The sequence below is a fragment of the Oncorhynchus masou genome, chromosome 12 (genome assembly GCF_036934945.1).
Source record: "Oncorhynchus masou masou isolate Uvic2021 chromosome 12, UVic_Omas_1.1, whole genome shotgun sequence".
Classification (NCBI taxonomy): Eukaryota; Metazoa; Chordata; class Actinopteri; order Salmoniformes; family Salmonidae; genus Oncorhynchus; species Oncorhynchus masou.
The window spans coordinates 22,408,297-22,435,647 of record NC_088223.1 but is presented as its reverse complement, the minus strand read 5'-3'; the positions used below and the strand labels follow the sequence as shown (position 1 = coordinate 22,435,647).

Below are 27,351 nucleotides of genomic sequence, written 5' to 3'. Positions count from 1 at the left end.
CATCCATTGTCGGACTTACACATTTATGATATGTACCCATTGATTCTTGAAGAATATAACTTATGAATGCCTCATGAGTTTAGTTCAGAACCCAAAATATAAGCTTGTTTTACTCCAATGTTTGTAAACAAAGCAAACGTAAACAAGCACTGTGCAGCCTCAAAACATGGTTTTGATATCATGGACGGTCAGTCTTTTTATCCATAGCCCATGAATTTGAAGGTGGTTACATTTCTCAAGCCCAATCCCTCAGCTGTTTACCAATAAAGCTGTTTACCCAGCTGCCCACTGCACTGAAGATAGGAAACACTGTCACCACTAATAAATCCACCATAATTGAGAATTTCAATAAGCATTTTTCTACGGCTGGCCATGCTTTCCACCTGGCTAATCCTACCCCGGTCAACAGCACTGCACCCCCACAGCAACTCGCCCAAGCCTTCCCCATCTCTCCTTCTCCCATGTCCGTTCAGCTGATGTTCTGAAAGAGCTGCAAATCTGGACCCCCTACAAATCAGCCGGGCTAGACAATCTGGACCCTTTCTTTCTAAAATTATCTGCCGAAATTGTTGCCACCCCTATTACTAGCCTGTTCAACCTCTCTTTCGTGTCGTCTGAGATTCCCAAAGATTGGAAAGCAGCTGCGGTCATCCCCCTCTTCAAAGGGGGGGACACTCTTGCTACAGACCTATATCTATCCTACCATGCCTTTCTACGGTCTTTGAAAGCCAAGTCAACAAACAGATTACCGACCATTTCGAATCTCACCATACCTTCTCTGCTATGCAATCTGGTTTCAGAGCTGGTCATGGGTGCACCTCAGCCACGCTCAAGGTCCTAAACGATATCTTAACCGCCATCGATAAGAAACATTACTGTGCAGCCGTGTTCATTGATCTGGCCAAGGCTTTCGACTCTGTCAATCACCACATCCTCATCGGCAGACTCGACAGCCTTGGTTTCTCAAATGATTGCCTCGCCTGGTTCACCAACTACTTCTCTGATAGAGTTCAGTGTGTCAAATCGGAGGGTCTGCTGTCCGGACCTCTGGCAGTCTCTATGGGGATGCCACAGGGTTCAATTCTTGGACCGACTCTCTTCTCTGTATACATCAATGAGGTCGCTCTTGCTGCTGGTGAGTCTCTGATCCACCTCTACGCATACGACACCATTCTGTATACTTCTGGCCCTTCTTTGGACACTGTGTTAACAACCCTCCAGGCAAGCTTCAATGCCATACAACTCTCCTTCCGTGGCCTCCAATTGCTCTTAAATACAAGTAAAACTAAATACATGCTCTTCAACCGATCGCTACCCGCACCTGCCCGCCTGTCCAACATCACTACTCTGGACGGCTCTGACTTAGAATACGTGGACAACTACAAATACTTAGGTGTCTGGTTAGACTATAAACTCCCCTTCCAGACCCATATCAAACATCTCCAATCCAAAGTTAAATCTAGAATAGGCTTCCTATTTCGCAACAAAGCATCCTTCACTCATGCTGCCAAACATACCCTTGTAAAACTGACCATCCTACCAATCCTCGACTTTGGCGATGTCATTTAAAAATAGCCTCCAATACCCTACTCAACAAATTGGATGCAGTCTATCACAGTGCAATCTGTTTTGTCACCAAAGCCCCATATACTACCCACCATTGCGAACTGTACACTCTCGTTGGCTGGCTCTCGCTTCATACTCGTCGCCAAACCCACTGGCTCCATGTCATCTTCAAGACCCTGCTAGGTAAAGTCCCCCCTTATCTCAGCTCGCTGGTCACCATAGCATCTCCCACCTGTAGCACACGCTCCAGCAGGTACAGTGCCTTGCAAAAGTATTCGGTCCCCTTGAACTTTGCGACCTTTTGCCACATTTCAGGCTTCAAACATAAAGATATTAAACTTTATTTTTTTGTGAAGAATCAACAACAAGTGGGACACAATCATGAAGTGGAACGACATTTATTGGATATTTCAAACTTTTTTAACAAATCAAAAACTGAAAAATTGGGCGTGCAAAATTATTCAGCCCCCTTAAGTTAATACTTTGTAGCGCCACCTTTTGCTGCGATTACAGCTGTAAGTTGCTTGGGGTATGTCTCTATCAGTTTTGCACATCAAGAGACTGAAATGGTTTCCCATTCCTCCTTGCAAAACAGCTCGAGCTCAGTGAGGTTGGATGGAGAGCATTTGTGAACAGCAGTTTTCAGTTCTTTCCACAGATTCTCGATTGGATTCAGGTCTGGACTTTGACATGGCCATTCTAACACCTGGATATGTTTATTTTTGAACCATTCCATTGTAGATTTTGCTTTATGTTTTGGATCATTGTCTTGTTGGAAGACAAATCTCCATCCCAGTCTCAGGTCTTTTGCAGACTCCATCAGGTTTTCTTCCAGAATGGTCCTGTATTTGGCTCCATCCATCTTCCCATCAATTTTAACCATTTTCCCTGTCCCTGCTGAAGAAAAGCAGGCCCAAACCATGATGCTGCCACCACCATGTTTGACAGTGGAGATTGTGTGTTCAGGGTGATGAGCTGTGTTGCTTTTACGCCAAACATAACATTTTGCATTGTTGCCAAAAAGTTCAATTTTGGTTTCATCTGACCAGAGCACCTTCTTCCACATGTTTGGTGTGTCTCCCAGGTGGCTTGTGGCAAACTTTAAACAACACTTTTTATGGATATCTTTAAGAAATGGCTTTCTTCTTGCCACTCTTCCATAAAGGCCAGATTTGTGCAATATACGACTGATTGTTGTCCTATGGACAGAGTCTCCCACCTCAGCTGTAGATCTCTGCAGTTCATCCAGAGTGATCATGGGCCTCTTGGCTGCATCTCTGATCAGTCTTCTCCTTGTATGAGCTGAAAGTTTAGAGGGATGGCCAGGTCTTGGTAGATTTGCAGTGGTCTGATACTCCTTCCATTTCAATATTATCGCTTGCACAGTGCTCCTTGGGATGTTTAAAGCTTGGGAAATCTTTTTGTATCCAAATCCGGCTTTAAACTTCTTCACAACAGTATCTCGGACCTGCCTGGTGTGTTCCTTGTTCTTCATGATGCTCTCTGCGCTTTTGACGGACCTCTGAGACTAGCACAGTGCAGGTGCATTTATACAGAGACTTGATTACACACAGGTGGATCGTATTTATCATCATTAGTCATTTAGGTCAACATTGGATCATTCAGAGATCCTCACTGAACTTCTGGAGAAAGTTTGCTGCACTGAAAGTAAAGGGGCTGAATAATTTTGCACGCCCATTTTTTCAGTTTTTGATTTGTTAAAAAAGTTTGAAATATCCAATAAATGTCGTTCCACTTCATGATTGTGTCCCACTTGTTGTTGATTCTTCACAAAAAAATACAGTTTTATATCTTTATGTTTGAAGCCTGAAATGTGGCAAAAGGTCGCAAAGTTCAAGGGGGCCGAATACTTTCGCAAGGCACTGTATATCTCTCTAGTCACCCCCAAAACCAATTCTTTCTTTGGCCGCCTCTCCTTCCAGTTCTCTGCTGCCAATGACTGAAACGAACTATAAAAATCTCTGAAACTGGAAACACTTATCTCCCTCACTAGCTTTAAGCACCAACTGTCAGAGCAGCTCACAGATTACTGCACCTGTACATAGCCCACATATATTTTAGCTCAAACAACTACCTCTTTTCCTACTGTATTTAATTTTATTTATTTATTTTGCTCCTTTGCACCCCATTATTTGCATTTCTACTTTGCACATTCTTCCATTGCAAATCTACCCTTCCAGTATTTTACTTGCTATATTGTATTTACTTTGCCACCATGGCCTTTTTTGCCTTTACCTCCCTTATCTCACCTCATTTGCTCACATCGTATATAGACTTGTTGATACTGTATTATTGACTGTATGTTTGTTTTACTCCATGTGTAACTCTGTGTCGTTATATTTGCATTTCTACTTTGCACATTCTTCCATTGCAAATCTACCCTTCCAGTATTTTACTTGCTATATTGTATTTACTTTGCCACCATGGCCTTTTTTGCCTTTACCTCCCTTATCTCACCTCATTTGCTCACATCGTATATAGAATTGTTGATACTGTATTATTGACTGTATGTTTGTTTTACTCCATGTGTAACTCTGTGTCGTTGTATGTGTCGAACTGCTTTGCTTTATCTTGGCCAGGTCGCAATTGTAAATGAGAACTTGTTCTCAACTTGCCTACCTGGTTAAATAAAGGTGAAATAAAAGAATAATAAAAGAGGCAGGGAGTTTTCTTTGTTATTGTTTCAACTGATCAAATATATCCCTGAAAAACTGGTGTCCTTACCTGGAGTGCACACTGAAACCTATTCAAATGAGGAATGGGTCACAAAGGCTCTGACGAAGGCAATATGCTGATACATAAGCTTGACTAAACTAAGTAATAATGGCAAGAGCTAACACAGATATGAAAGTTGGCCTACTTTTCCTTTTAGGAGGTTTGGGTCTGAAATCTGAAGGATGGCACAACCATAGGGTGAGCTGTTGTCAAACTGGTACTCAGGTCTTCTCCGGATTCTGTGGCATACAGTTGTTTTAGTCTATTTGGTATTGGCAGCACATTTTCTTGTTACATTGCAAGACATTAGAGTGAGCTTTGATATCAAAGCCGTAAGACGAGAGGAATTTTCAATTAAATATTGAGTATTTATGGAATTCGCATCTGGGACAATACTCCCCAAAAACATGCATCGCTCCAACACATAAAGCTGTGCCGCTCTACAGTACGTGTCTGCTGAAGAGAAAGTCAGTCTCCCGGTGTCCCTCCCAGACACAGTACTCTGTAAATGGACCATGGTCTCTCTGTTCTCTCCGTTCCGTTCAACAAAGCACATTCCCTCTGGAAGGTTTGAACATTTTCCCCTGACCTGGGCCCAGTATTGGAGTGGGGAGGAGAGTGGTATGGCATTTGGGGAGGGAGGTCTGTGTGTGTACAGTAGTACAATACCATGACTGCTACAAATACTGACATTTTAACACAAAGCTGTTGGACTTCTCCCCACACTATAAACCCACACTCCCCAAACACAATGGCATTAACTGGATCGTAGGCTATTATGCCTAAATTAAAATGACATATGCTCTTCCCTAACCAAAACTATTGGCCTATGCTTCTTTTTGTGCATTCAGGCGATACAGACGTGTTGCAGTGTAGCATTTCTCTCATCTTGTGTTATTGAAGGTGCTATTTGGAACGTAGCCTATGTGCAGTTGGGCTCTTCAGCATATCATGAATAAAGGCCCATCAATAATGGCCTTGTTGGTACATGCCCAATTGCGCGTGTTTGTGTTTTCCCTGTCCTGTACTAAATATATGCATGAGGAGTCGCGCACACTCTCATCTTGTCTACTTAGGCATACAACTCAAAGGCACTACACTTAACTTGGGTAAAACATCCTGGCAAATCTCATAATTTCTATGTTTCTGTTTAAATACAGATTCAAATCTGTAATACTTTTCTGGTAAAAAGTATGGATTGTTGCAATTCAAAAGCAACTGTATATAGTATTAGACAAGGGTTGTATGTATCCAGCATCTCAGAGTAGGAGTGCTGATCTAGGATCAGCCCTCCCTTCCATGCAATGTTATTCATTGCGATCTAAAAGGCAAAACGGATCCTTAATCAGCCCTCCTACTTTCGGAGGCATGACACATACGGTCCCGAATCTGTTTCCCAGGGTGACCGTTATTGTAAAAATACCATTTCATCGAAGCAACAAATCAAAGAGAATCAGGCAAGATGTATGTATGACCTCCATACAGTATATTTGCTATTGGGATGGCCATGGGGTATAATGACCCATCTCTTGTGCATCACTAACCAAAGAAGCTTTGGGCTTAATCACAACATAGCAGTCCTATAAGCATACTATTATGTAGATGCATAGATACTGTAGATTCATTAGCATCTGTAGCCCTTTCCTGCAGTCAAAAGACCAAATCGGCCTCAAGGGGCCGATAATTAATAATGAATTAATACCACTTTATTTATTAAAACCATTTTGTTATATTTCAGTCTTCTTTGATGTATATAAAGTGTAATATTGGGATGCAAACTCAAAATGTAATACATTTCAACTCCATCTGACATGGTACAGGTGTCTTCTTATTTTATTTAAGACCATAACCATTTGTGTGAGGTGTATACTTTATTTAAGAATACCAAGAAACCCTCTGTGTGACCCTGATTTAGCCCACGGCAGTAAAATGATTAACTGACTCCCTAATAGACAGTTAGTAGGGCGAGATGGTGCAAGTGAGTGTCATAAGTGCTCACCCTAATCTCATATATTAAGTGATTACACATGTGATTTGGATCTCCTAATTTCAAAATCAAAAGTTACTGGAAATGTCCAACCCTGACAGGGCATCCATCATTGGGCTTACTTCTTGGAAACCAAAGAGAATTTGGGTCAGTGGGAACGTGAAGTTAGAGAAATCAGCAACTAAGTGACTTACACCATACTGTTTCTCCCGAGAATAAGTAGTCTCAGCATCAAATCGCAAATTGTAATTTCGTAACAATTTAGGGCAAATACAGTAGAGTTTTGTTATGCTAATGACTTGGCTGGGTAAAGAGTTTTCTGCTTTCACAATGACGCCATCAAAGTGGTTAGGGAGGGTAAATAAGGATATTTCTGTGTTACTGTGTACAGTTGAGAGGAAGCCCACAGTGTGCACCAGTGTAATGCGGCTTTGCTCAGAACACTAAGAGACTCTCAGAGAGGTTTCCAATTAAAAGATTTAAATAAACATACAGTGCAGTTACCTCTGGGATTCCCTGCCACAGTTTTACGCCCACTGCTGTTGTAATGAAGAATAATGATGTACTTTTGTGATGTTATTAGCACAATGTAATTTTTTTTAAAGCAGCTCAATATGCTCATTGCCAAAGAGAGGAGGAGCAGTTGACAAAACAGTAATTGTATAATGACACATTGTGATCTATTTTGCCATGCTTTAGTACCTACCATCCACTGAGACTATGCTTAAAATAGATGTCACAATTTAGCTCTCATGCATTTTCTAAACAGCCAGTACACCTGTGACAACTAGTAAAGGTCTCGTTTCTATTTTGATAGCTTGGTGGGAAATTATGAATTGTGTTAACACAATGGTGCTAGCTTTTTTGTTAGTATTTCAATTAGTTAAAGACTTCTTTCTCTTTTCTCTCTTTCTCTCTTTTAGTGCTGTTTGGGCAATTTGTCTTGTTCCAGACATCACTCAATGACGTTGTGGACATTTATGATGGGCCTACGCAGCAGTCTCCTCTCCTGTCTTCCCTGTCTGGCTCCCACTCAGGTAATACAAAGAGCAACACAACACAATGACAGACACGGCAGTGAAAGTGCCACTTAACTTTGTTCTGAAGATTTTCCTTTTTGTCACTGTGCTTGCTGTTCGGGGTTCTGGGCTGGGTTATTGTACAAGAATGCTTTATAGCCACATCCCAAGAGCCATACATTAGTCACATATTGGACCCGTTTATTCAGTATCACTTTAGTCTCCATACAAAGTATTTATCAGCAAAGCATCTGTTCCCCTTGGGTCCATACCCTCAGTCACGCTGAGCTATTGAGCCGTGTGTGTGTGTGCGTTGGTGTGTGTGTGCATGTGTGTACGTTGCTTGCTTGCTTGTGTGTGTATATGACGGAGGGAAAATGACGTGGTCTGTACCATGTAAACAGCAGCACCTTATGAGATGCTCTTAACAGGAGGTAAGTGCTAATAAAAGGCTGTACATTTCCCCCGTTTCTATCGGGGATAAGACCACCATAGTTCCAGGGAGACTGTCAAGAAGAAGAAGAAGAGGAGGACGACTAGGTGGAATGAAAGGGGTCCGTTGGCAATCAATAAGGCCTTCTATCAAAGCATGAATCCCTTGTTGACTCTTAATGTTCTGTTCAAGTATAACATTGAACTAACAGCTGATTAGTTCAGCACAACAGGCATCAGAGTTAAACAACGCCAGATCAGATCAACATGATTGTTTAATCCAATGGAGTCTGATACATTTATCTTTAACTGGGTCGGATCATCAGTTGTTGGACAGCCAACCTGCACATCAATCAGAAGAATAACCTTTCATCCTGTGAAATGTTTGTGTATGGTGGAGTTGTAAGTTGTGTTTGATTGATCATTGAAATCCATATTTTTTTTCTTCAGGAGAGTCTCTACCCTTGAGCACGGGCAACCAGATAACCATAAAGTTCACCACGGTCGGCCCGGAGACTGCTAAGGGCTTTCACTTTGTCTACCAAGGTTTGTCTTCCATAGATAAACTCAGCAAAAAAAGTGCATTTATTTTAAGCAAACTTAACATGTGTAAATATTTGTATGAACATAACAAGATTCAACAACTGAGACATAAACAGAACAAGTTCCACCGACATGTGACTAACAGAAATGGAATAATGTGTCCCTGAATAAAGGGGGCGTCAAAATCAAAAAGTATCAGTCAGTATCTGATGTGGCCACCAGCTGCATTAAGTACTGCAGTGCATCTCCTCCTCATGGACTGCACCAGATTTGCCAGTTTTTGCTGTGAGATGTTACCCCACTCTTCCACCAAGGCACCTGCAAGTTCCCAGACATTTCTGGGGGGAATGGCTCTAGCCCTCACCGTCCGATCCAACAGGTCCCAGACGTGCTCAATGGGATTGAGATCTGGGCTGGCCATGGCAGAACACTGACATTCCTGTCTTGCAGTAAATCACGCACAGAACGAGCAATATGGCTGGTGGCATTGTCATGCTGGAGGGTCATGTTCGGATGAGCCTGCAGGAAGGGTACCACATGAGGGAGGAGGAAGACATCCTCCCTCAAAATAAGAATTTGTTCTTAACTGACTTGCCTAGTAAAATAAAGATAAAATAAAAAAAATAAAAACAATTGCATTACAGGGAAGACATCCCTGTAACGCAATTGTTTTTATTTTTCCTTTATTTTACTAGGCAAGTCAGTTAAGAACAAATTCTTATTTTCAATGACAGCCTAGGAACAGTGGGTTAACTGCCTGTTCAGGGGCAGAACGACAGATTTTGTACCTTGTCAGCTCGGGGATTTGAACTTGCAACCTTTCTGTTACTAGTCCAATGCTCTAACCACTAGGCTACACTGCCGCCCCAATGACAACAAGCTCAGTCCGATGATGCTGTGACACACCGCCCCAGACCATGGCAGACTCTCCATCTCCAAATCGATCCCGCTCCAGAGTACAGGCCTTGGTGTAACTCTCATTCCTTCGACGATAAACGCGAATCTGACCATCACCCCTGGTGAGATAAAACAACGAGTGAGACAAAACTGGTGAGACAAAAGTGAAGAGCACTTTTTGCCAGACCTGTCTGATCCAGTGACGGTGGGTTTGTGCCCATAGGCAACGTTGTTGCCAGTGATGTCTGGTGAGGACCTGCCTTACAACAGGCCTACAAGCCCTCAGTCCAGCCTCTCTCAGCCTATTGCAGACAGTCTGACCACTGATGGATGGATTGTGCGTTCCTGGTGTAACTTGGGCAGTTGTTGTTGCCATCATGTACCTGTCCCGCAGGTGTGAAGTTCGGATGTACCAATCCTGTGCAGGTGTTATTAGACATGGTCTGCCACTACGAGGACGATCAGCTGTCCGTCCTGTCTCCCTGTAGCGCCGTCTTAGGCATCTCACAGTATGGACATTGCAATTTATTGCCTTGGCATGGGAAACAGTGTTTAACCTCTAGCGTCGAACAATCCCGTATCCGGGAGCGTAATCATAGCCTCAAGCTCATTAGCATAATGCAACGTTAACTATTCATGAAAATCGCAAATGAAATGAAATAAATATATTGGCTCACAAGCTTAGCCTTTTGTTAACAACACTGTCATCTCAGATTTTCAAAATATGCTTTTCAACCATAGCTACACAAGCATTTGTGTAAGAGTATTGATAGCTAGCATAGCATTAAGCCTAGCATTCAGCAGGCAACATTTTCACAAAAACAAGAAAAGCATTCAAATAAAATCATTTACCTTTGAAGAACTTCGGATGTTTTCAATGAGAAGACTCTCAGTTCGATAGCAAATGTTCAGTTTTTCCAAAAAGATTATTTGTGTAGGAGAAATCGCTACATATGTTCATCACGTTTGGCTAAGAAAAAAACACAAAAATTCAGTCATTACAACGCCAAACTTTTTTCCAAATTAACTCCATAATATTGACAGAAACATGGTAAACGTTGTTTAGAATCAATCCTCAAGGTGTTTTTCACATATCTATTCGATGATAAATCATTCGTGGCAGTTTCCTTTCTCCTCTGAACCTAATGGAAAAGTGGACGCAGCTGGAAATTGCACAATAATTTCGACGGAGGACCCCAAGTGGACACCTGGTAAATGTAGTCTCTTATGGTCAATCTTCCAATGATATGCCTACAAATACGTCACAATGCTGCAGACACCTTGGGGAAACGACAGAAAGTGTAGGCTCATTCCTGGCGCATTCACAGCCATATAAGGAGACATTGGAACAGAGGGCATTCAAAATCTGGGACATTTCCTGTATGAAATTTCATCTTGGTTTCGCCTGTAGCATTAGTTCTGGGGCACTCACAGACAATATTTTGCAGTTTTGGAAACGTCAGAGTGTTTTCTTTCCAAAGCTGTCAATTATATGCATAGTCGAGCATCTTTTCATGACAAAATATCTTGTTTAAAACGGGAACGTTTTTTTATCCAAAAATTAAAAGAGCGCCCCCTATATCGAAGAAGTTAAACAATAATTACAATGATTACAATGATGATCTGTGAAGTTATTTCGATTTTTACAAATTATCTTTGAAAGACAGGGTCCTGAAAAAGTGTATTTCATAGATTATTCTTAAATATTCATAAGTACAGTGTCCATATTAGGACATCGTTATGAATCGGAGGCTATACTAATTTTGGCAACATACATACAAAACTAAGCCCTTTCTGTCTTCCAATATTGGGTATTTTAGCTCTGTCATCACATTATTCAAATGAATCAGCAAGTCGCTTTCATCCAACCCCAGCCAAGCCAGAGGCATGGATTGAGTTTAGCTGTGCATGTAAGGTTTGCCGACACTCCAATGTCACTATCTGTTCGAAATGACTGTATAAACATTAGGATCCTTTGAATTCAGTACCTCCACTTGTAATATATATTGGAATGTGTGACTCTGACAGGGAGTGAAATAAATGGACCTTTATTGACATGTTGTTACAGACTGCTCTCCAGAGTAATGCAGGTCTGTAAATTACAATTACAATTATTTTTAGATGCCTGACATTTAGAACATCACACACTTTCATAGAGTACATACAGTCATCACTAGTGTGCAGAAGCAGGAGGGATACATTTACATTTTTCTATCAGCTAGCTAACTGTTGATGACGTTGCCTGGCCCCAAAACCTGTCTGTTCAGCACTATCACAGGCACAGAGGTGTCCTGCTCAGCAAGATGCTTCACATATCCCCAAAAAGCTTAGAATGATCTAGCTTCTTAGAACTTTTGCAAATTGTACACATACCATATTTCCCCTCAGAGTAATTTTGTGTGCCATAAGGCACTCTATTCCCTACATAGAGCACTACTTTTGAACATAACTCTATGGGCCTTTGTCAATAGTAGTGCAATATATAGGGAATAGGGTCCCATCTAGCAGCAGCATCTTCCAGTGTAGAAGTCTCATTCCCCCCTGACACATGCTAAGCCTAACTCCTGGACGGATCCCAACAACTCCCCGCCTCCCTCCCTGCCTCTCTGCATCCCTGCCTCTCTGCCTCCCTGCCTTCCTTCCTCCCTCATTTTTGGACTCATTCATTTGTTCTTGCAATTGCGAGCTCGGCCTGCTAACTTAAATCCCACTCAACAGCTCAGTTATTGCTCTTCTCAAAATGTAATCGCAATTTCAATTTTCTGTTTAAATAGAACACCACCAGACTTTTACACAAATGACAGATTCAGTCAGACGGTTCTTGTTTATGTTACCCTGCCTTCAGTATTCAAGTGTGTAATAGTTTTTCTGAGCGCTCAGGGGAGGATGATGAAGGTAACAGACACACGCTCTCCTCTGCTCTTACAAAGACTAAGAACACCATGGTGCTGGTCTGTCTCAGACGTGGTTTTGCATTGATGTTATATACTACCTCAGAACCCACTATCAAATGTCATGTTAGCTAGCTAGCCAGCTAGCTGAAAGTCTATGGTGAGAGATTGGGTATATCTAATTTGAGGTTTTTCTCCCCCTGCTGCTACTTCTTCTTCCATTGCTTTACTGACACCTCCTATCCTATCCACAGCTGTCCCAAGGACCAGTGCCACCCAGTGCAGTTCAGTCCCTGAGCCTCGCTTCGGCAAACGGATCGGGAACGACTTCGCCATGGGTGCCTCGGTCCTGTTTGAGTGTAACCCTGGATACGTCCTGCATGGTTCCACCGCCATCCGCTGTGAGACCGTCCCTGATACCCTGGCCCAATGGAACGACTCGCTACCCACTTGTGTTGGTCAGTATGATTGGCCCCCAAGCCAATTGCCGGCTACGGTGATTGGCTACCGTGTGTGAGAAACACCCCTGATTGTTCTACTTCTAACGAGCTTTGTCAACATGCCAATCGTCTCGGGCCACCTCTTAAGTGAGGCAAAGTCATTATCGTGGGAGCGTGAGTGTGCACACGAAAGCAGACTGGAGTTTTGACTGTGAGGGATCCTCAGAGGGCCTTCCTTACCACTCTGAACAGAATGTTTCCTCTTGGCTGTGCATTCAGCCAGGTCTAAAGAGTGTGGTGAGGAGAGGTGAGAGGATAGAGACAGAGGGTTGAGCAAGAAGAGAAGAGAGAGAGAGAGTGTGAGAGAGAGAGATTGTCTCTGATGAGAGTATAGAGTTAAAGTGAGAGATGACACTCTAACTCTCTTTCCCGACGGGCGCTCTGGCCAGTTTCTTACACATTTTGACTATCAATAGAACTGCAATCTATTATTGTAAAAACAGCAAACTTTCTAACTCCTCCCATAACTTTTTGACTTTATAGCACTCCCAGAAGGCATGAATTATTGAGTCATTGTTAGTTTTACACTTAAGACATGACTCTGCCGTTGTGCTGTAGAATTTGTGAATTGTGTCTCATATATAATAAATTCTACACATTAGTTTATACTGGATTAAGCGTAAATGTTTGTTAACTGTAATTTTGTTAGTTAAATGTTCCAACTCTCCCTCCATCTTGTGCCAATATCAGTTATTTTTAAACCTTGGTTCCAATCATTTCTATTTTTTTCTAAGACATTGTCAATTGGATTACATTTGAAGGGTCTTTTAAAGACTCCCTTTTTTCTCTTCAAGTAAGTTTAGCCTTTTTTCTGCATCCTGTTTTTGCAGACCACAAACCAATATTCAAGGTTCTGTTTTTGAGCCAGATCGACATTCTTATCACACTACATTTAAGACAGGGATTTTTTCTAGGCTCTTTTTGTGTACTTGGTGGGGTACAGTAGACAGAGTGGGTGCCTGTCTGATGGGAGAGTCGTAGATTACATTTTGATCTGTCATAGCTCCCTGTTCCTCACTGGCAGAGACAGAATGACATGATGTCCTTTCCTGTCAAGCCCATCCAAAGCCCTGCTCCAAAGCAAAGGAGGGTGACACAGAGTACAGTAGTTCATAAACAGGATTTGACCTCAGCTGTAGTCTGCTCTTTCAGGACTGGCCTCTATCTAGCTGTCTTTGAATGAATGGCATCTGTCTAGTTATGTGGCGGTGAAAGGCTTCTATCTAGCTATCTGGAGGTGAAGAGCCTCTATCAATGCATTAGGGAGCGCAAAATTGACAGGGCCAAATTTGCAAATGAATTGCTCTCTCCATGCTGCCTTTTTGGCCTGATGTAGAACTAGTCTTTTTAGTTTTTATGTTTTTCACTTGTGTTTTCCAGTGGGAAGGATACGGTCCATAGGATTTTCTCTGTGATTATCTTAGCACTATGGCTGCATTTTATATATCATCTGTAAAATATAGATGAGTTGAAATTGCTCTGAAGTGAATTTGTTGAATAATTTAAGCGCCTGACACAGATATATTGGACTTTGCTCTCTCTCATTGCCCTCTCTCTCTCGTTGCTCTCTCTCCCTCTCTTGTTGTTCTCTCTATCTCTCTCTCTCGTTGCTCTCTCTCTCTCTCGTTGCTCTCTCTCTCATTGCCCTCTCTCTCTCGTTGCTCTCTCTCTCTCTCTCCCTCTCTCTCTCTCTCTCTCTCTCTCATCCATCAGACATTTCTGCTGCAATATTAGACAGCCATCAGTGTGGCCCTACCTGCTCTTAGTTGTTGAAACAAAGTGTTTAGCGCGCTGACCTCTAGTATACACCGTTATCCTTCACAGATAGCATCACCATCGTATCTGATCATCTGAGCAGGAAAGAAAAAACCTGTTCTGGCAGCATTAGATACCAGCATGTGCTATTGACAACGCTCTGCTCTCCCACCTCTCTCCCTCCTCACGCGGTTCGGAGGACAATACTTGGCAGCCCTTCAACAAACAGGGGGAACAACCTCACCCTCATTGTGAGCAAGACAAAGGAGATGATCGTGGATTACAGGAAAAGGATGGCCAAACAAGCCCCCATTAACATCGACGGGGCTGTAGTGTAGCAGGTCGAGAGTTTCAGGTTCCTTGGTGTACACATCATCTCCATACTATCATGGTCCAAAAACGGCTAGCTAGTTATCGGTGGTGCGCGCTAAATAGCGTTTCAATCGGTGACGTCACTTGCTCTGAGACCTTGAAGTAGTGGTTCCCCTTGCTCTGCAAGGGCCGCGGCTTTTTTGTGGAGCGATGGGTAACGATGCTTCGTGGGTGACTATGGTTGATGTGTGCAGAGGGTCCCTGTTTCGCGCCCTGGTATGGGCGCGGGGATGGTCTAAAGTGATACTGTTACACAAACACACAAAGACAGTCATGAAAAGGGCACAACAACACCTTTTCCCCCTCAGGAGACTGAAAAGATTTGGCATGGGTCCCCAGATCCTCAAAAAGATCTACAGCTGCACCATTAATTTTAAGAGCATCCTGACCGGTTGCATCACTGCCTGGTATGGCAACTGCTCGGCATCTGACCGTAAAGGCTCTACAGAGTACATCACTGGGGCCAAGCTTCCTGCCATCCAGGACCTAATTACTTGTCGGTGTCAGAGGAAGGCCAGAAAAATTGTCAGAGACGCCAGTCACCCAAGTCGTAGACTGTTCTCTCTGCTGCACAGCAAGTAGTACTGGAGCGCCAACTCTAGGTCCAAAAGGCTTTTTAACAGCTTCTATAGTACCCCCAAGCCATAAGACTGCTGAACAATTAATCAAATGGCAACCCGGACTGTTTACATTGCCCCCCACCCAGCCCCCTTTGTTTTTACAATGCTGCTACTCGCTGTTTATTATATATGCATTGTCAATTTACCCCAACCTGGGTAGCCATTTGATTAGATGTTCAGAAGTCTTATGGCTTGGGGGTAGAAGCTGTTTAGAAGCCTCTTGGACCTAGACTTGGTGCTCCTGTATAACTTGCCATGCGGGAGCAGAGAGAACAGTCTATGACTAGGGTGGCTGGAATCCTCTGACACCACCTGGTATAGAGGTCCTGGATGGCAGGAAGCTTGGCCCCGTTGATGTACTGGGCCGTACGCACTTCCCTCTGTGGTGCCTTGCGGTTTCCTGTAGTCCACAATCCTCTCCTTTGTCTTGATCACGTTGAGTGAGAGGTTGTTGTCCTTGCACCACAAGGTCAGGTCTTTAACCCCCTCCCTATAGGCTGTCTCATCGTTGTCGGTGATCAGGCCTACCACTGTTGTTTCAACGGCAAACTTATTGATGGTGTTATACAAAAATTTGAAGGTGCGAACGGACGGAGGTTAACGCGATCCGCTTATACTTACATTTCTTGCAAACATGCATGGAGAATGGGTCCCGAGCGACATGGTAGGAAAATACGATGCGTACTTTGTAAAAGTTCCCAGGAAAATCTGACAACTGGACCGCTTTCGACAAAAGATTGCGTCACCGCTCATCAGAACTTCTTGGTGCCCTCACCACTTTCTCTTTCTCTCTTTCTCTCCCGGACCTTTGCTCGCCTACATCATACGCATACATTGCTGAATTTTTATTGATCAGCGGTTGAACTATTTGATTAGTATTCAAGTATTGTGAGAAACCCCACGCTTGCTCTGGAATTGCACATGAGAACTATGCACATTTATCCCGAACAATATGGGAGAAATCAGACTCTTGCGCTTACTAAACCTAAGCAATTTGAATATCTAGACTTGTCAGGACTGTTCTCTTGGTACTTAACCTTGTCTCTGGACCTTACACATCTCCTGAAATATGTGGCGTTAAAGACTCTGGTGACTCTGGATTCTCGTTCAACTGCTGTCTGTAAATCCAAATGTTGTAACCCTCGATCTAGACTTGCCATTATCTTGCTGCTTCTATTGTCTGGAAATATCCAGTCTAATCCAGGTCCTGACATTCTTACCCCTGCCGAATTAAGTAGTCAGAGTGGCCTGAAGTTTTTGCATATAAATGTAAGAAGTCTTCTGCCAGCACTGTTTCAGCAATATTGAAGGTTTTAAATTACATCCACTGTGCTCTTGATAAGAAGTTACATAGTGTGTCTGTTTTTAATGATTTGTCGAAGGCTTTTGACACCGTGGACCATGCTGTGTTAGTGCAAAGGTTAAAATGTTGTGGAATTACTGGTCATGCTCTAGATTGGTTTATAAATTACCTATCAAATCGTACACAATGTGTAATGGCGGATGGTTGTAAATCTGAGTCCATAGAGGTGTGCTCAGGTGTTCCGCAAGGTTCTATTTTGAGCCCACTGTTGTTCATTTTGTATATCAACAACATTGGGGATCTTATTGAAACAGCGGTTGTTCATTTTTATGCAGATGATACTGTTCTTTATTCAAGTGGTAGTAGTTTATCTTTAGCTTTTGAAAATGCCCAAAGAGCATTTAACATCATACAACAGAATCTGTATGATTTAAAGCTAATTCTAAATTCGGGTAAAACAAAATGCATGGTATTTTCAAATGCCAGGCATGTTAAAATTATGCATTGCTACATTGGCTGGACATACTATAGAGCAAAGTGTACAACTATTTGGGTGTGTGGGTTGATGATAAGCTGAGCTTCACTGTGCATGTAGAGAACTTGATAAGGAAGCTCAAGCTGAAAATAGGATTTTATTACTGGCATAATGCTTGATTTTCTTTTGAGGCCAGGAAGGAGCTGGTACGATGCACATTGCTGTCGGTTTTAGATTTTAGTGATGTTATATATATGCAGGCCTCAGCCACTACCCTGAGAGCACTTGATTCAGTGCTCTCAGGTTAATTTCAAATCAAAAACATCTAACACATCATTGTGATCTCTACAGCTCTGTTGGCTGGTCGTCATGGACCTTGCGTAGGCTTAAACACTGGTAGACACTGATTTATAAGGCCATATTGGGTAAAATGCCATTTTATCTCTGTTCTTTTTTAGTCAGGTCAGTAAATAAATATCAATTACGGTCCCATTCTGATTTGCTTCTAACAGTACCAAAAATTAGAACAGGTCATGTTAGAAATAGTTTTAGTTACTTAGCTCCGTGGTCCTGGAATTCTGTCATGAACCTTTTAAAATGTGATGATCTAGTTTCGTTGGTGGAGTTTAAACACTTGATCAATGTATATATCATAGAAGAGTGTAATTGTTTTTAGGCCAGCTGTTTTTAGTCAAGACGTTTGTGTTTATAATGTACAATGTTTTTGTTGTACTGTATGTGTGTTTATGGTTTTGTTTAATGCTGTGTTAGTGTATGTAAGTTGTTTTTGTCTGAAACGTTGTTCCCTGCTGCTATTGGACAAGGTCTCTCTGGGAAGGGAGATTTTAACTCAATGAGAAAAAACCTGAATAAATAAAGGTAAATTAAATAATAAAAATAGTCTTGCCTGGCCGTGCAGCCATGAGTGAACAGGGAGTACAGGAGGGCACTGAGCACGCAACCCTGAGGGGCCCCCATGTTGAGGATCAGCGTTGGGGATGTGTTGTTACCGGCCCGTCAGGAAGTCCAGGATCCAGTTGCAGAGGGAGGTGTTTTGTCCCGGGGTCCTTAACTTAGTGATGAGCTTTAGGGGCACTATAGTGTTGAATGCTGTGCTGTAGTCATTCTCACATAGGTGTTCCTTTTTCCAGGTGTGAAAGGGCAGTGTGGAGTGCAATAGAGATTGCATCATCTGTGGATCTGTTGGGGCGGTATGCAAAGGGTTTCTGGGAAAATTGTGTTGATGTGAGCCATGACCAGCCTTTCAAAGCATTTCAAGTCTACAGATGTGAGTGCTATGGGTCGGTAGTCATTTAGGCAGGTGACCTTGGTGTTCTTGTTCACAGGGACTATGGCGGTCTGCTTGAAACATGTTGGTATTACAGACTCAGACAAGGAGAGGTTGAAAATGTCAGTGAAGACACTTGTCACTTGTCAGTTGGTCACGTCCTGGTAATCCGTCTGGCCCTGCGGCCTTGTGAATGAATTGACCTGTTTAAAGGGCTTACTCACATCGGCTGCAGAGAGCGTGATCACACAGTCGCCCAGAACAGATGATGCTCTCATGCATGTTTCAGTGTTACTTGCCTCAAATCGAGCATAGAAGTTATTTCGCTCGTCTGGTAGGCTTGTGTCGCTGGGAAGCTCCCGGCTGTGCTTCCCTTTGTAGTCTTTAATAGTTTGCAAGACCTGCCACATCCAACAAGCGTTTCTTTTTTTTTTAATTGTCCCTTTTTAATTCAAGTTTTATTTAATCATGGTGTGATGGGATGTGTGTATAGGTATGAGGCCGATAAGAATGAAAAAGTATGCCTCTACGACAATAGCCGTCAACCTGAACTGTGCTGATTGGTCAACGTGAGGTATTACATTATTTTAGACCTCTTTACTTTTTCTACAATCACTGTCTGTCACTGCAAAGAATGCCTTTATCGAAGATTTGATTAACCGTCCCTTGTCCAACATCTGTTCTCTCTATGTTAGTCAATCAATCTTCTATTGACTGAGACCTCACTGAATCTTCACTATAAGTCAGACATCTATAGTGAAATCTCTGTCTGTGGTGAGGTAACCAGGGCCCCTATTCAGAAAGTGTAAAAGACTAGCAGTGCTCATTTAGGATATCCTTCAGTTTCATGTATTTAACACAGTCGAGGAGAAGACACGCCTAGCTCCATTAGGCACAGCACAGCCACCTGGTTGTACTAGCTACATAATGATATCTGTATCTCAGTGAGGTGTCTATTTAAAAGCCCTCGGTGCGTCCATCAAAGCACAGACCCATGTCTATGGTGGACATATTAGGACATACATGCTAGCTAGCATGTAGTTTGATGTCTGATGGAGCATGTCGTTTTCCTTGGATGTCTGATGTGCTTGTGCTAATGTATGGGACATACTGTATTTTAGCACAGGCACTTGTACGGTGTACTAACATACATCCCTCTGTGTTTTGACTTTGTCCCCTCAGTGCCGTGTGGAGGGACCCTGACGGCACGCAGGGGGACCATCCTGTCCCCGGGTTACCCTGAGCCCTATGACAACAATCAGAACTGCGTCTGGAAGGTTTCGGTGCCCGAGGGCGCTGGAATCCAAGTAAGAGGCCCTCTTCTGTTCTGTTTGAAGTCCCATGGATCAATATAGATGTTTGAGATTTAACAATATCGCCATGCAGTATGAGAAGTTAAAACTTTTAACAAAGGGAATGCTTAATAGCTTATTCATTATTTAAAGGGTAAATGTTTAATGTAGCCGGTAAGAGTGCTCTGTGTTTTGAACCTCAATTCTGGCCCCTATCTCTTTCCATTGAATATTATCTACAGTACATTTTTCATGTGTTTTTTAAATTAAGTGACAACGAAGTGTATGTGTGTTTCTGTATGGGAGTGTTCTTCCTCTGGCTGATACCCTTTTCACACTACTGAGCCAAGCCAAATCAAGCTGTACTGTGGTGGCCTGCTTACGCATCCGACATAGTGGCTGGAACAGCGCTGGATAGGATCATGTGAAAAGATAATATGCAAGCCAGTATAGTACTGTGTGAGATGTAGTATGAATCATGCATTAGTGAGTTAGCCTCGTTCGGGTCAGGTTGGTGAGGTAGTGTGAAAAGGGTCTGACTTCGAACTCCTCAGGTCCAGGTGGTGAGCTTTGCCTCCGAACACAACTGGGACTCTCTGGATTTCTATGACGGAGGTGACAACCACGCTCCTAGACTGGGCAGCTACTCAGGTAATCTACAGATCCTGTATTTAAAATTTAAAAAACACTTCTGGTGCCTTCATTTATTGAGCATCACAAATGTGTTGTGATATCTGTTAATGTCATCCTGATTTGGCCATCAATTAGAGTTACAGCTAGCTTTATTTCTAGGACAAGAAAGTCCCTTTCTGAGATCCTTATAATAATTTACTGTGAAAAATAAGTTGTTTTCCCTCAAGACAAACACCTTCCTGCGTCCATGACCATGATCTCATAACACAAAATGTATCTCATAACACAAAAATCCTTTTCCGAGATCATTATAATACATTTCTGTAAAAAATAAGTTGTTTTCCCTCAAGAAATACACCTTCTTGCGTCCACGGTTATGATCATATAATTCTACCAGTTGGAACACATGTGGTTCAATGTGACCCTCCCTGGCTGTGTACTACAGATCAATTCCTGCCAAGCCTGTCAAGGGAGCTGCCTCCCGCTGATTTCTGTAGCCGCATTGACAATAATACCATGGCTGATGAGCACATCAATAGGGACCCAGCATCAGCCACGCTCCTTGTTGGCCTTTGGGGTGGAGAGCGGGAAGAGGACGTGGGGGTGGACAGTAATGTGGAAGTTCAACGGTGTATGAGTCCCATGCTGTGGCCTGGAGGACAGGGCCACTCCACAATGTGGAGCTGTGAGCTGGTCCATACAGATCTGTCCTGCCTCATCACCTATACAATCTATAGGAAGCTGCTGGAGGTTGGAACAATGGGATGCTGGAGAGGGAACGAGATCAATGTGAGGAGGACACGTAGGAGAATGGAGTAGGGAGATGGACACAACATGCGTCATGTTTACAGCTGTCCAAGCTGTCCAAGTGCTGTAGCTTGTTCTCTTCATAGCTGTTCACTGTTATTTAAGTCTGTTATTAACCACTTGTTAGTGTCGCTAAATAGCACCTTACCAGTAGCTGAGAGGTTATCATCTGAATGGTATGAAACACAGGCAGAAGGTTGATTCACAAACCAACTACCCGGTGTTACTATGTTCCTGTTTTACATAAGCCTTTAATCACTAATTGATTGTCCCATATTTTTTTTGGGGGGGGGGGAATTAGTATTTATGGCAGGACAACAAGTAGTAAGGGTGAAGTGAACCTTTAAAGAGCTTATTTTATAACATCTTGTCTCACTCTCGTTATCTCTCTCTTTCAAGGCACCACCATCCCCCAGTTGCTCAACAGCACGTCCAACAACCTGTACCTGAGTTTCAGTTCAGACATCAGTGTGTCTGCTGCAGGCTTCCACCTGGAGTACACAGGTATGGCTGTCAGTAGATGGCTTTATTGTGTGTGTGTGCATGCGCATGTGTGTGTGTGCGTGCGTGCGCGTGTGTGTGTGTGTGCGTGCGTGTGTGTGTGTGTGTGTGCGTGTGTGCGTGTGTGTGTGTGCGTGCGCATGTGTGTGTGTGTGTGTGTGTGTGTGCGTGCGCATGTGTGTGTGCGCGTGTGTGTGTGTGTGTGTGTGTGTGTGTGCATGCGTGCGTGTGTGCATGTAAAACTGTGACAACAAGTCATATTTTCTCTTTCCCTCTCTCCTCAGCCATAGGTCTGGAGTCCTGTCCAGAGCCACAGACCCCCAACTATGGTATCAAGGTTGGAGAGCGCTACATGGTTGGAGACGTGGTGCTGTTCCAGTGTGAACAAGGCTACTCTCTGCAGGTATGAGGCAATTCTTTACATCTCTATTTTTCTCTATCTGGATCGATTTCATCTATTCTCTCTGTCTGTTCATCTTAGTAGGTATTTTGAACGTTTTTCTCAGTGTTCTACTGTTCTAAAGCATCTATGAATAAGGCATATGTAACATTACAACATAATACTGTATGTTCATAAATACTTACACCATGGCATTCTTCAATACTTGTTTCACATTGACTTCAGATTAAAGGGCATTCTAAAGCATTCATTATTTCCCTATAATGCACAGTATATTTGTATGGTAGAATTCAATGGATATAGTTCTTACATGTTCTATGTTTGAGCTGCTTTTGAAAGGAAAAGTTATTATTGGCATTCGATTTTCATAATAGCAAACTAGAACTGATGGTTTGGTTAACTAGCAAGTCTGTTTATTTGGTTACCAAGGCAACTACTGTTGCTATCTAGTAAACTAGCTGGCTGGATGTTGAACACATTTCTACCTGCAAATGAATACATTTTTTTGTGGAATTGTGTTAAATTACAGCCATGGTATAAAAGGCAGAATCAACTCGGGGTGCGGTCTCTGGAAAATAATACAAATCCATGGAAGGTTATTTCCACTCCGCTAGTGCGTTGTGGAACACACCTTCCACTTCGTTCATTATTTTCTGGAGAAGGCATAGCCCCGTATTGATTATCTCTCACATGTATTGTCTTCACCAGGGGAACGCCCATATAACCTGTATGCCAGGACCAGTCCGGAGATGGAACTACCCAGTCCCACTGTGTCTTGGTATGTCGATAACTTTACTGTGACATTAGTACAGATGTAGGATCTTAATTTGATCACTCTTTTGTTGCTGAGCAGGAAATACAAACAAACTTGTAGTGTATTTAAAAAGGCTTATAAAGTATGGCATTTCCACTTTGAAATTAATTTCAGACTTTATTTGCACGAAACGAAAAATGTATCAACCACTACAAAAATGTCAATTTTTTATAGCCCACATAATAGTTCACATGTCCTGTTGCTGCAGGATTATTTTCCTGTTGTAGAAAACTGACTCAAATTTAGATCCAACAACTATCTGTATGTCTAAACATTAGTAGAAAATAGAGAAGAGTTCCTTTACTCTGTGATGTAAAGGTGTGACGGTCAATTAGGATTGTATAGAGCAGCGTTTTCCAAACTAGTGGTCACGAGAGAAGCTGAAAAGGGGGTCGTTCATAGAACAGGGGCTTTGTCACTAACCTCCGGTAGCCGGTAGATGTGGTTGTAATAAGCAGAGTGGTTTCCGTTTTCCTCCTACAAATGTGGCTCTATCTTTTGAATGGTTTAAGCTACAAAATATTATGACCCGATCACTGACAGATAAGACTTTCAGGAACACGCACAGTGCATTCGGAAAGTATTCAGACACCTTGACTTTTTCCACATTTTGTTACATTATAACCTTATTCTGAAATGGATTAAATAAATAAAATTCCTCATCAATCTACACACAATACCCCATAATGACTATGTAAAAACAGGTTTTGAGTATTCTTGCAAATGTATTATAAATAAAAAAGTGAAATAATGTATTTACATAAGTATTCAGACCCTTTGCTGTGAGACTTGAAATTGCACTCAGGTGCACCCTGTTTCCATTGATCATCCTTGAGATGTTTCTACAACTTGATTGGAGTCCACCTGTGGAAAATTCAATTGATTGGACATGATTTGCAAAGGAACACACCTGTCAATATAAGGACCCACAGTTCATGTCAGAGCAAAAAAACAAACCATGAGAACACAGTGGCCTCCATAATTCTTAAATGGAAGAAGTTTGGAACCACCAAAACTCTACCTGGAGCTGGCCGCACCGCCAAACTGAGCAATCAAGGGAGAAGAGCCTTGGTCAGGGAGGTGACTAAGAACCCGATGGTCATTCTGGCAGAGCTCCAGAGCTCCTCTGGGGAGATGGGAGAACCTTCCAGAAGGACAACCATCTCAACAGCATTTCACCAATCAGGCCATTATGGTAGAGTTGCCAGCCGGAAGCCACTCCTCAGTAAAAGGCACATGACAGCCAGCTTGGAGTTTGCCTAAAGGACTCTCAGACCATGAGAAACAAGATTCTCTGGTCTGATGAAACCAAGATTGAACTATTTGGCCTGAATGCCAAGCGTCATGTCTGGAGGAAACCTGGCACCATCCCTACGGTGAAGCATGGTAGTGGCAGCATCATGCTGTGGGGATTTTGTTCAGTGGCAGGGACTGGGAGACTAGTCAGGATATAGGGAAAGATTTGTATTTTTTATTTCACCTTTATTTAACCAGGTAGGATAGTTGAGAACAAGTTCTCATTTGCAACTGAAGACCTGAAGATAGCTGTGCAGCGATGCTCCCCATCCAACCTGACAGAGCTTGAGAGGATCTGCAGAGAAGAATGGGAGACTTTCCAAATACAGGTGTGCCAAGCTTGTAGCATCATGTCCAAGAAGACTCAAGGTTGTAAGCGCTGCCAAGTGCTTCAACAAAGTACTGAGTAAAGGGTCTGAAGACTTGTGTAAATGTAATTTGCATTTTTTATTATTATACGTTTGCAAACATTTCTAAAAGCCTGTTTTTGCTTTGTCATTATGGGGTATTGTGTGTAAATATTAGGCTGCAATGTAACAAAATGTGGAAAAAGTGAATGGGTCTGAATACTTTCCAAATGCACTGTATGTGTCTGTTTCCCTCTACAATGCTCACACGCCTCATTAGACCAGGCACTAAATCAGACTGGGGTGAAAAGATCCTCACTAACCACGTTTCCATCCACAGTTTTTATGCAAGTAAAGTTTTAAAAAATGAGGTCTCGGGCCAAAAAGATTTGGAGCCACTAGTCTAGAGGCTCGGTACACAGTAGAGAAAGTACAACTTTGACATTTCCAGAGTTGGCTGTTGTCTCGGAGACAACTGTCATCTCAGGCCGGCTGTATATCCTGAAAAAACGAAATAATTTATTCACAGTTCACCTGCTTACATGACCATTTTTAAGCATATTGCAAAAAAGTTTTTCAAATAAAAAACATCGGTCCACGTACAGTAATTCACCTAGACATGATGAATTTGATTGATTTGTTCAGAAACAACGTGTTCATTGCATTGTAAACAAAAATAATGAGCCTGATCACGCCAGGGTTGTGCCTTGGGCTTTGGTATGCATATGAAACGGAAACATTCTCTTTAGTCTCTTGCCAGTCGTTGAATGAGCTGAATGAGCCTATTTCACCAGACAGAAAAAAATCAAATGTTCTGGGATCTGGGATCTCTGTCCTCACACTCGATACAGTCTCTTCCTCTGAGCTGCTCTACTGTGAGGGGTGTGATGGATTCGTTCTGTGACTGTTTTTTTGATGTGCCAGAAGTTTACATCTGAGCCTCCCCACTGCCACTGATTTTGGAAGGCGATTCGGTACTAGAGGGTTTCCCTTGGGACCCCAGGCCTCAGTGTTAGGACCTCTAAAGTTCATCCGTCAACTTTTAACAAGGCCACGTTGTTCATCTCTCAGAAATCCCTGGGGCTTTGATGCCTTCACGTGTTCTGTTTGTCCCATTGGACTTCCTGTCCCCGCTCCACGTTCCAGCAGCTTTGAAGGTGCAACTCTCACTAAAGAGTTCCGGCCCCAAGTCCGAACGCCTCTTTATTCACAGTCGACTCAGTTCATCCATCATTTTTCAGGTCGGATAGGTTTCAACTGCTTTTGATGTTGTTTCATATTTTGCTATTTTTTTATCTAACAGAATTACTTTTTTCAGACACACAACACTTGTAAGTGGTGAACAAAAAAAAATCTGCCTGTGCAGACACATTTTCTGAAAGACCTCAATGAAGCGTTGTGCTTTTGTTCGTTGCTTTATAAAAGCTCTCACACCATTATGAAAGGTATGCAGCTCCTTTGTGCCTTTTAGCACACAGAAGGCTGTTCTTTTCACAGAATAAGATTTACCTCAGACTGGCTGAGCCACTGAGAGGGAAAGAGAAAATGCTAATAGCACTACAAGGTGAGTTGATCTGTAGCACTGATGATAAAATAGACTCCAGAATGTTTGAAGAGCAGGCCCATTTCACAGCCTGTCAATAATGTACTAATCTAGCGGTGGCCCCGATACCCATTCATACAGTCTAGAGATGTTTAAAACGAGATGAACCTTTCTACTTTTAGGAAACTGTAGCTATAAATACAGTTAAGAACATGGCATGGTGAAGTTTAAGATTTTTGTCTATGATTAATAAAGTAGTTATTCTACTCTATTGTACTTTACTGTACTCTACTCTACTTTACTCGACAATACCGTACTGTACTGTACTCTACTCAACATTGCTATACTGTACGCTATTTTACTCTACTATACTGTACTAAACTTTACTATACAGTACTTTATGCTACTTTACTCTCCTATACTGTACTCTACTGTACTCTGCTCTATTTTACTCTTCTATCCGTAAGCCTGTCTGAGTGTGATTGTCTCCACAGCCCAGTGTGGTGGCTCCATGACTGATGTCAGCGGTGTCATCCTGAGCCCTGGATTCCCTGGAAACTACCCCAGTGGATTAGACTGCACCTGGACTGTCATTCTCCCCACCGGCTTTGGTATGGGAACCCACTGACAGTCATTGTGACAAAGCACACACACACAAACTGTCAAACTACCTATCACTTTGGTACATTAACTCACTGCCATTGTGGCCAAGCCACTGTCACACACTGTCTTACAAAGAAGTGGATGTCTTGATATTGTTTCAGTGAAAACCCAGCTTGTGGGGAAGTGGTCCTAGATGTAGCAGCAGTGTAGGGAAGTGTCAGACCCATGTTTGTCAGCTGTAGAGGTAATGATGCTTGATTTATAGGCCTAATGTGCAGAGACATGGAAAGTGTAACACCAACCGTGATGTAAAGTCAATCTACCAGTCAACCAGAAAGCAGCATCATTGTTTACCTATAGTAGGCTACATAAATAGTGGAGTTGACACTAATGCACTCTGGACCAAATGCGTTATCTCCTTGCAGGCGATATGCGCGCGTTAACTCAAGCTGCTGTTCCACAGCTAATCTCTCAACAGATTTCCAATGTATGATTTACTGTATGGCAGTGGCAGTCGGTGCCGTTTAAGATGAGGGAGGATGCTTTCTTTTTAATGAGCATGACCTTATTTCTATTACAGCATATTGGATGACTATCATTCATATTCCATTCAACGAGCTCAATGTAACATCGATAGGTTACTACATGATACTCAAATTTTCCCTGTACCCATCACGAGGTTGCTACAACCTAGCCTTTGAATGAAAGTTTACAACCTAGGTGCACAGGTC

The 27,351-nt window shown here is 42.6% G+C and overlaps 1 protein-coding gene across 1 annotated transcript in view; it reads left to right on the top strand.

Annotated features, from left to right (window-relative positions):
- LOC135549698 (CUB and sushi domain-containing protein 3-like) overlaps nucleotides 1-27,351 on the top strand; it is a gene marked incomplete at its 5' end in the record, with an annotated part of 323,045 nt that overhangs the window by 148,162 nt on the left and 147,532 nt on the right. Inside the window, 9 exons of the mRNA XM_064979922.1 lie at nucleotides 7,213-7,326; nucleotides 8,191-8,286; nucleotides 12,326-12,529; nucleotides 19,567-19,691; nucleotides 20,231-20,327; nucleotides 21,516-21,620; nucleotides 21,902-22,020; nucleotides 22,726-22,795; nucleotides 26,512-26,628. Of these exons, the coding sequence (XP_064835994.1) occupies nucleotides 7,213-7,326; nucleotides 8,191-8,286; nucleotides 12,326-12,529; nucleotides 19,567-19,691; nucleotides 20,231-20,327; nucleotides 21,516-21,620; nucleotides 21,902-22,020; nucleotides 22,726-22,795; nucleotides 26,512-26,628 (1,047 nt within the window). The remainder of the gene's footprint in view (nucleotides 1-7,212; nucleotides 7,327-8,190; nucleotides 8,287-12,325; nucleotides 12,530-19,566; nucleotides 19,692-20,230; nucleotides 20,328-21,515; nucleotides 21,621-21,901; nucleotides 22,021-22,725; nucleotides 22,796-26,511; nucleotides 26,629-27,351) is intronic.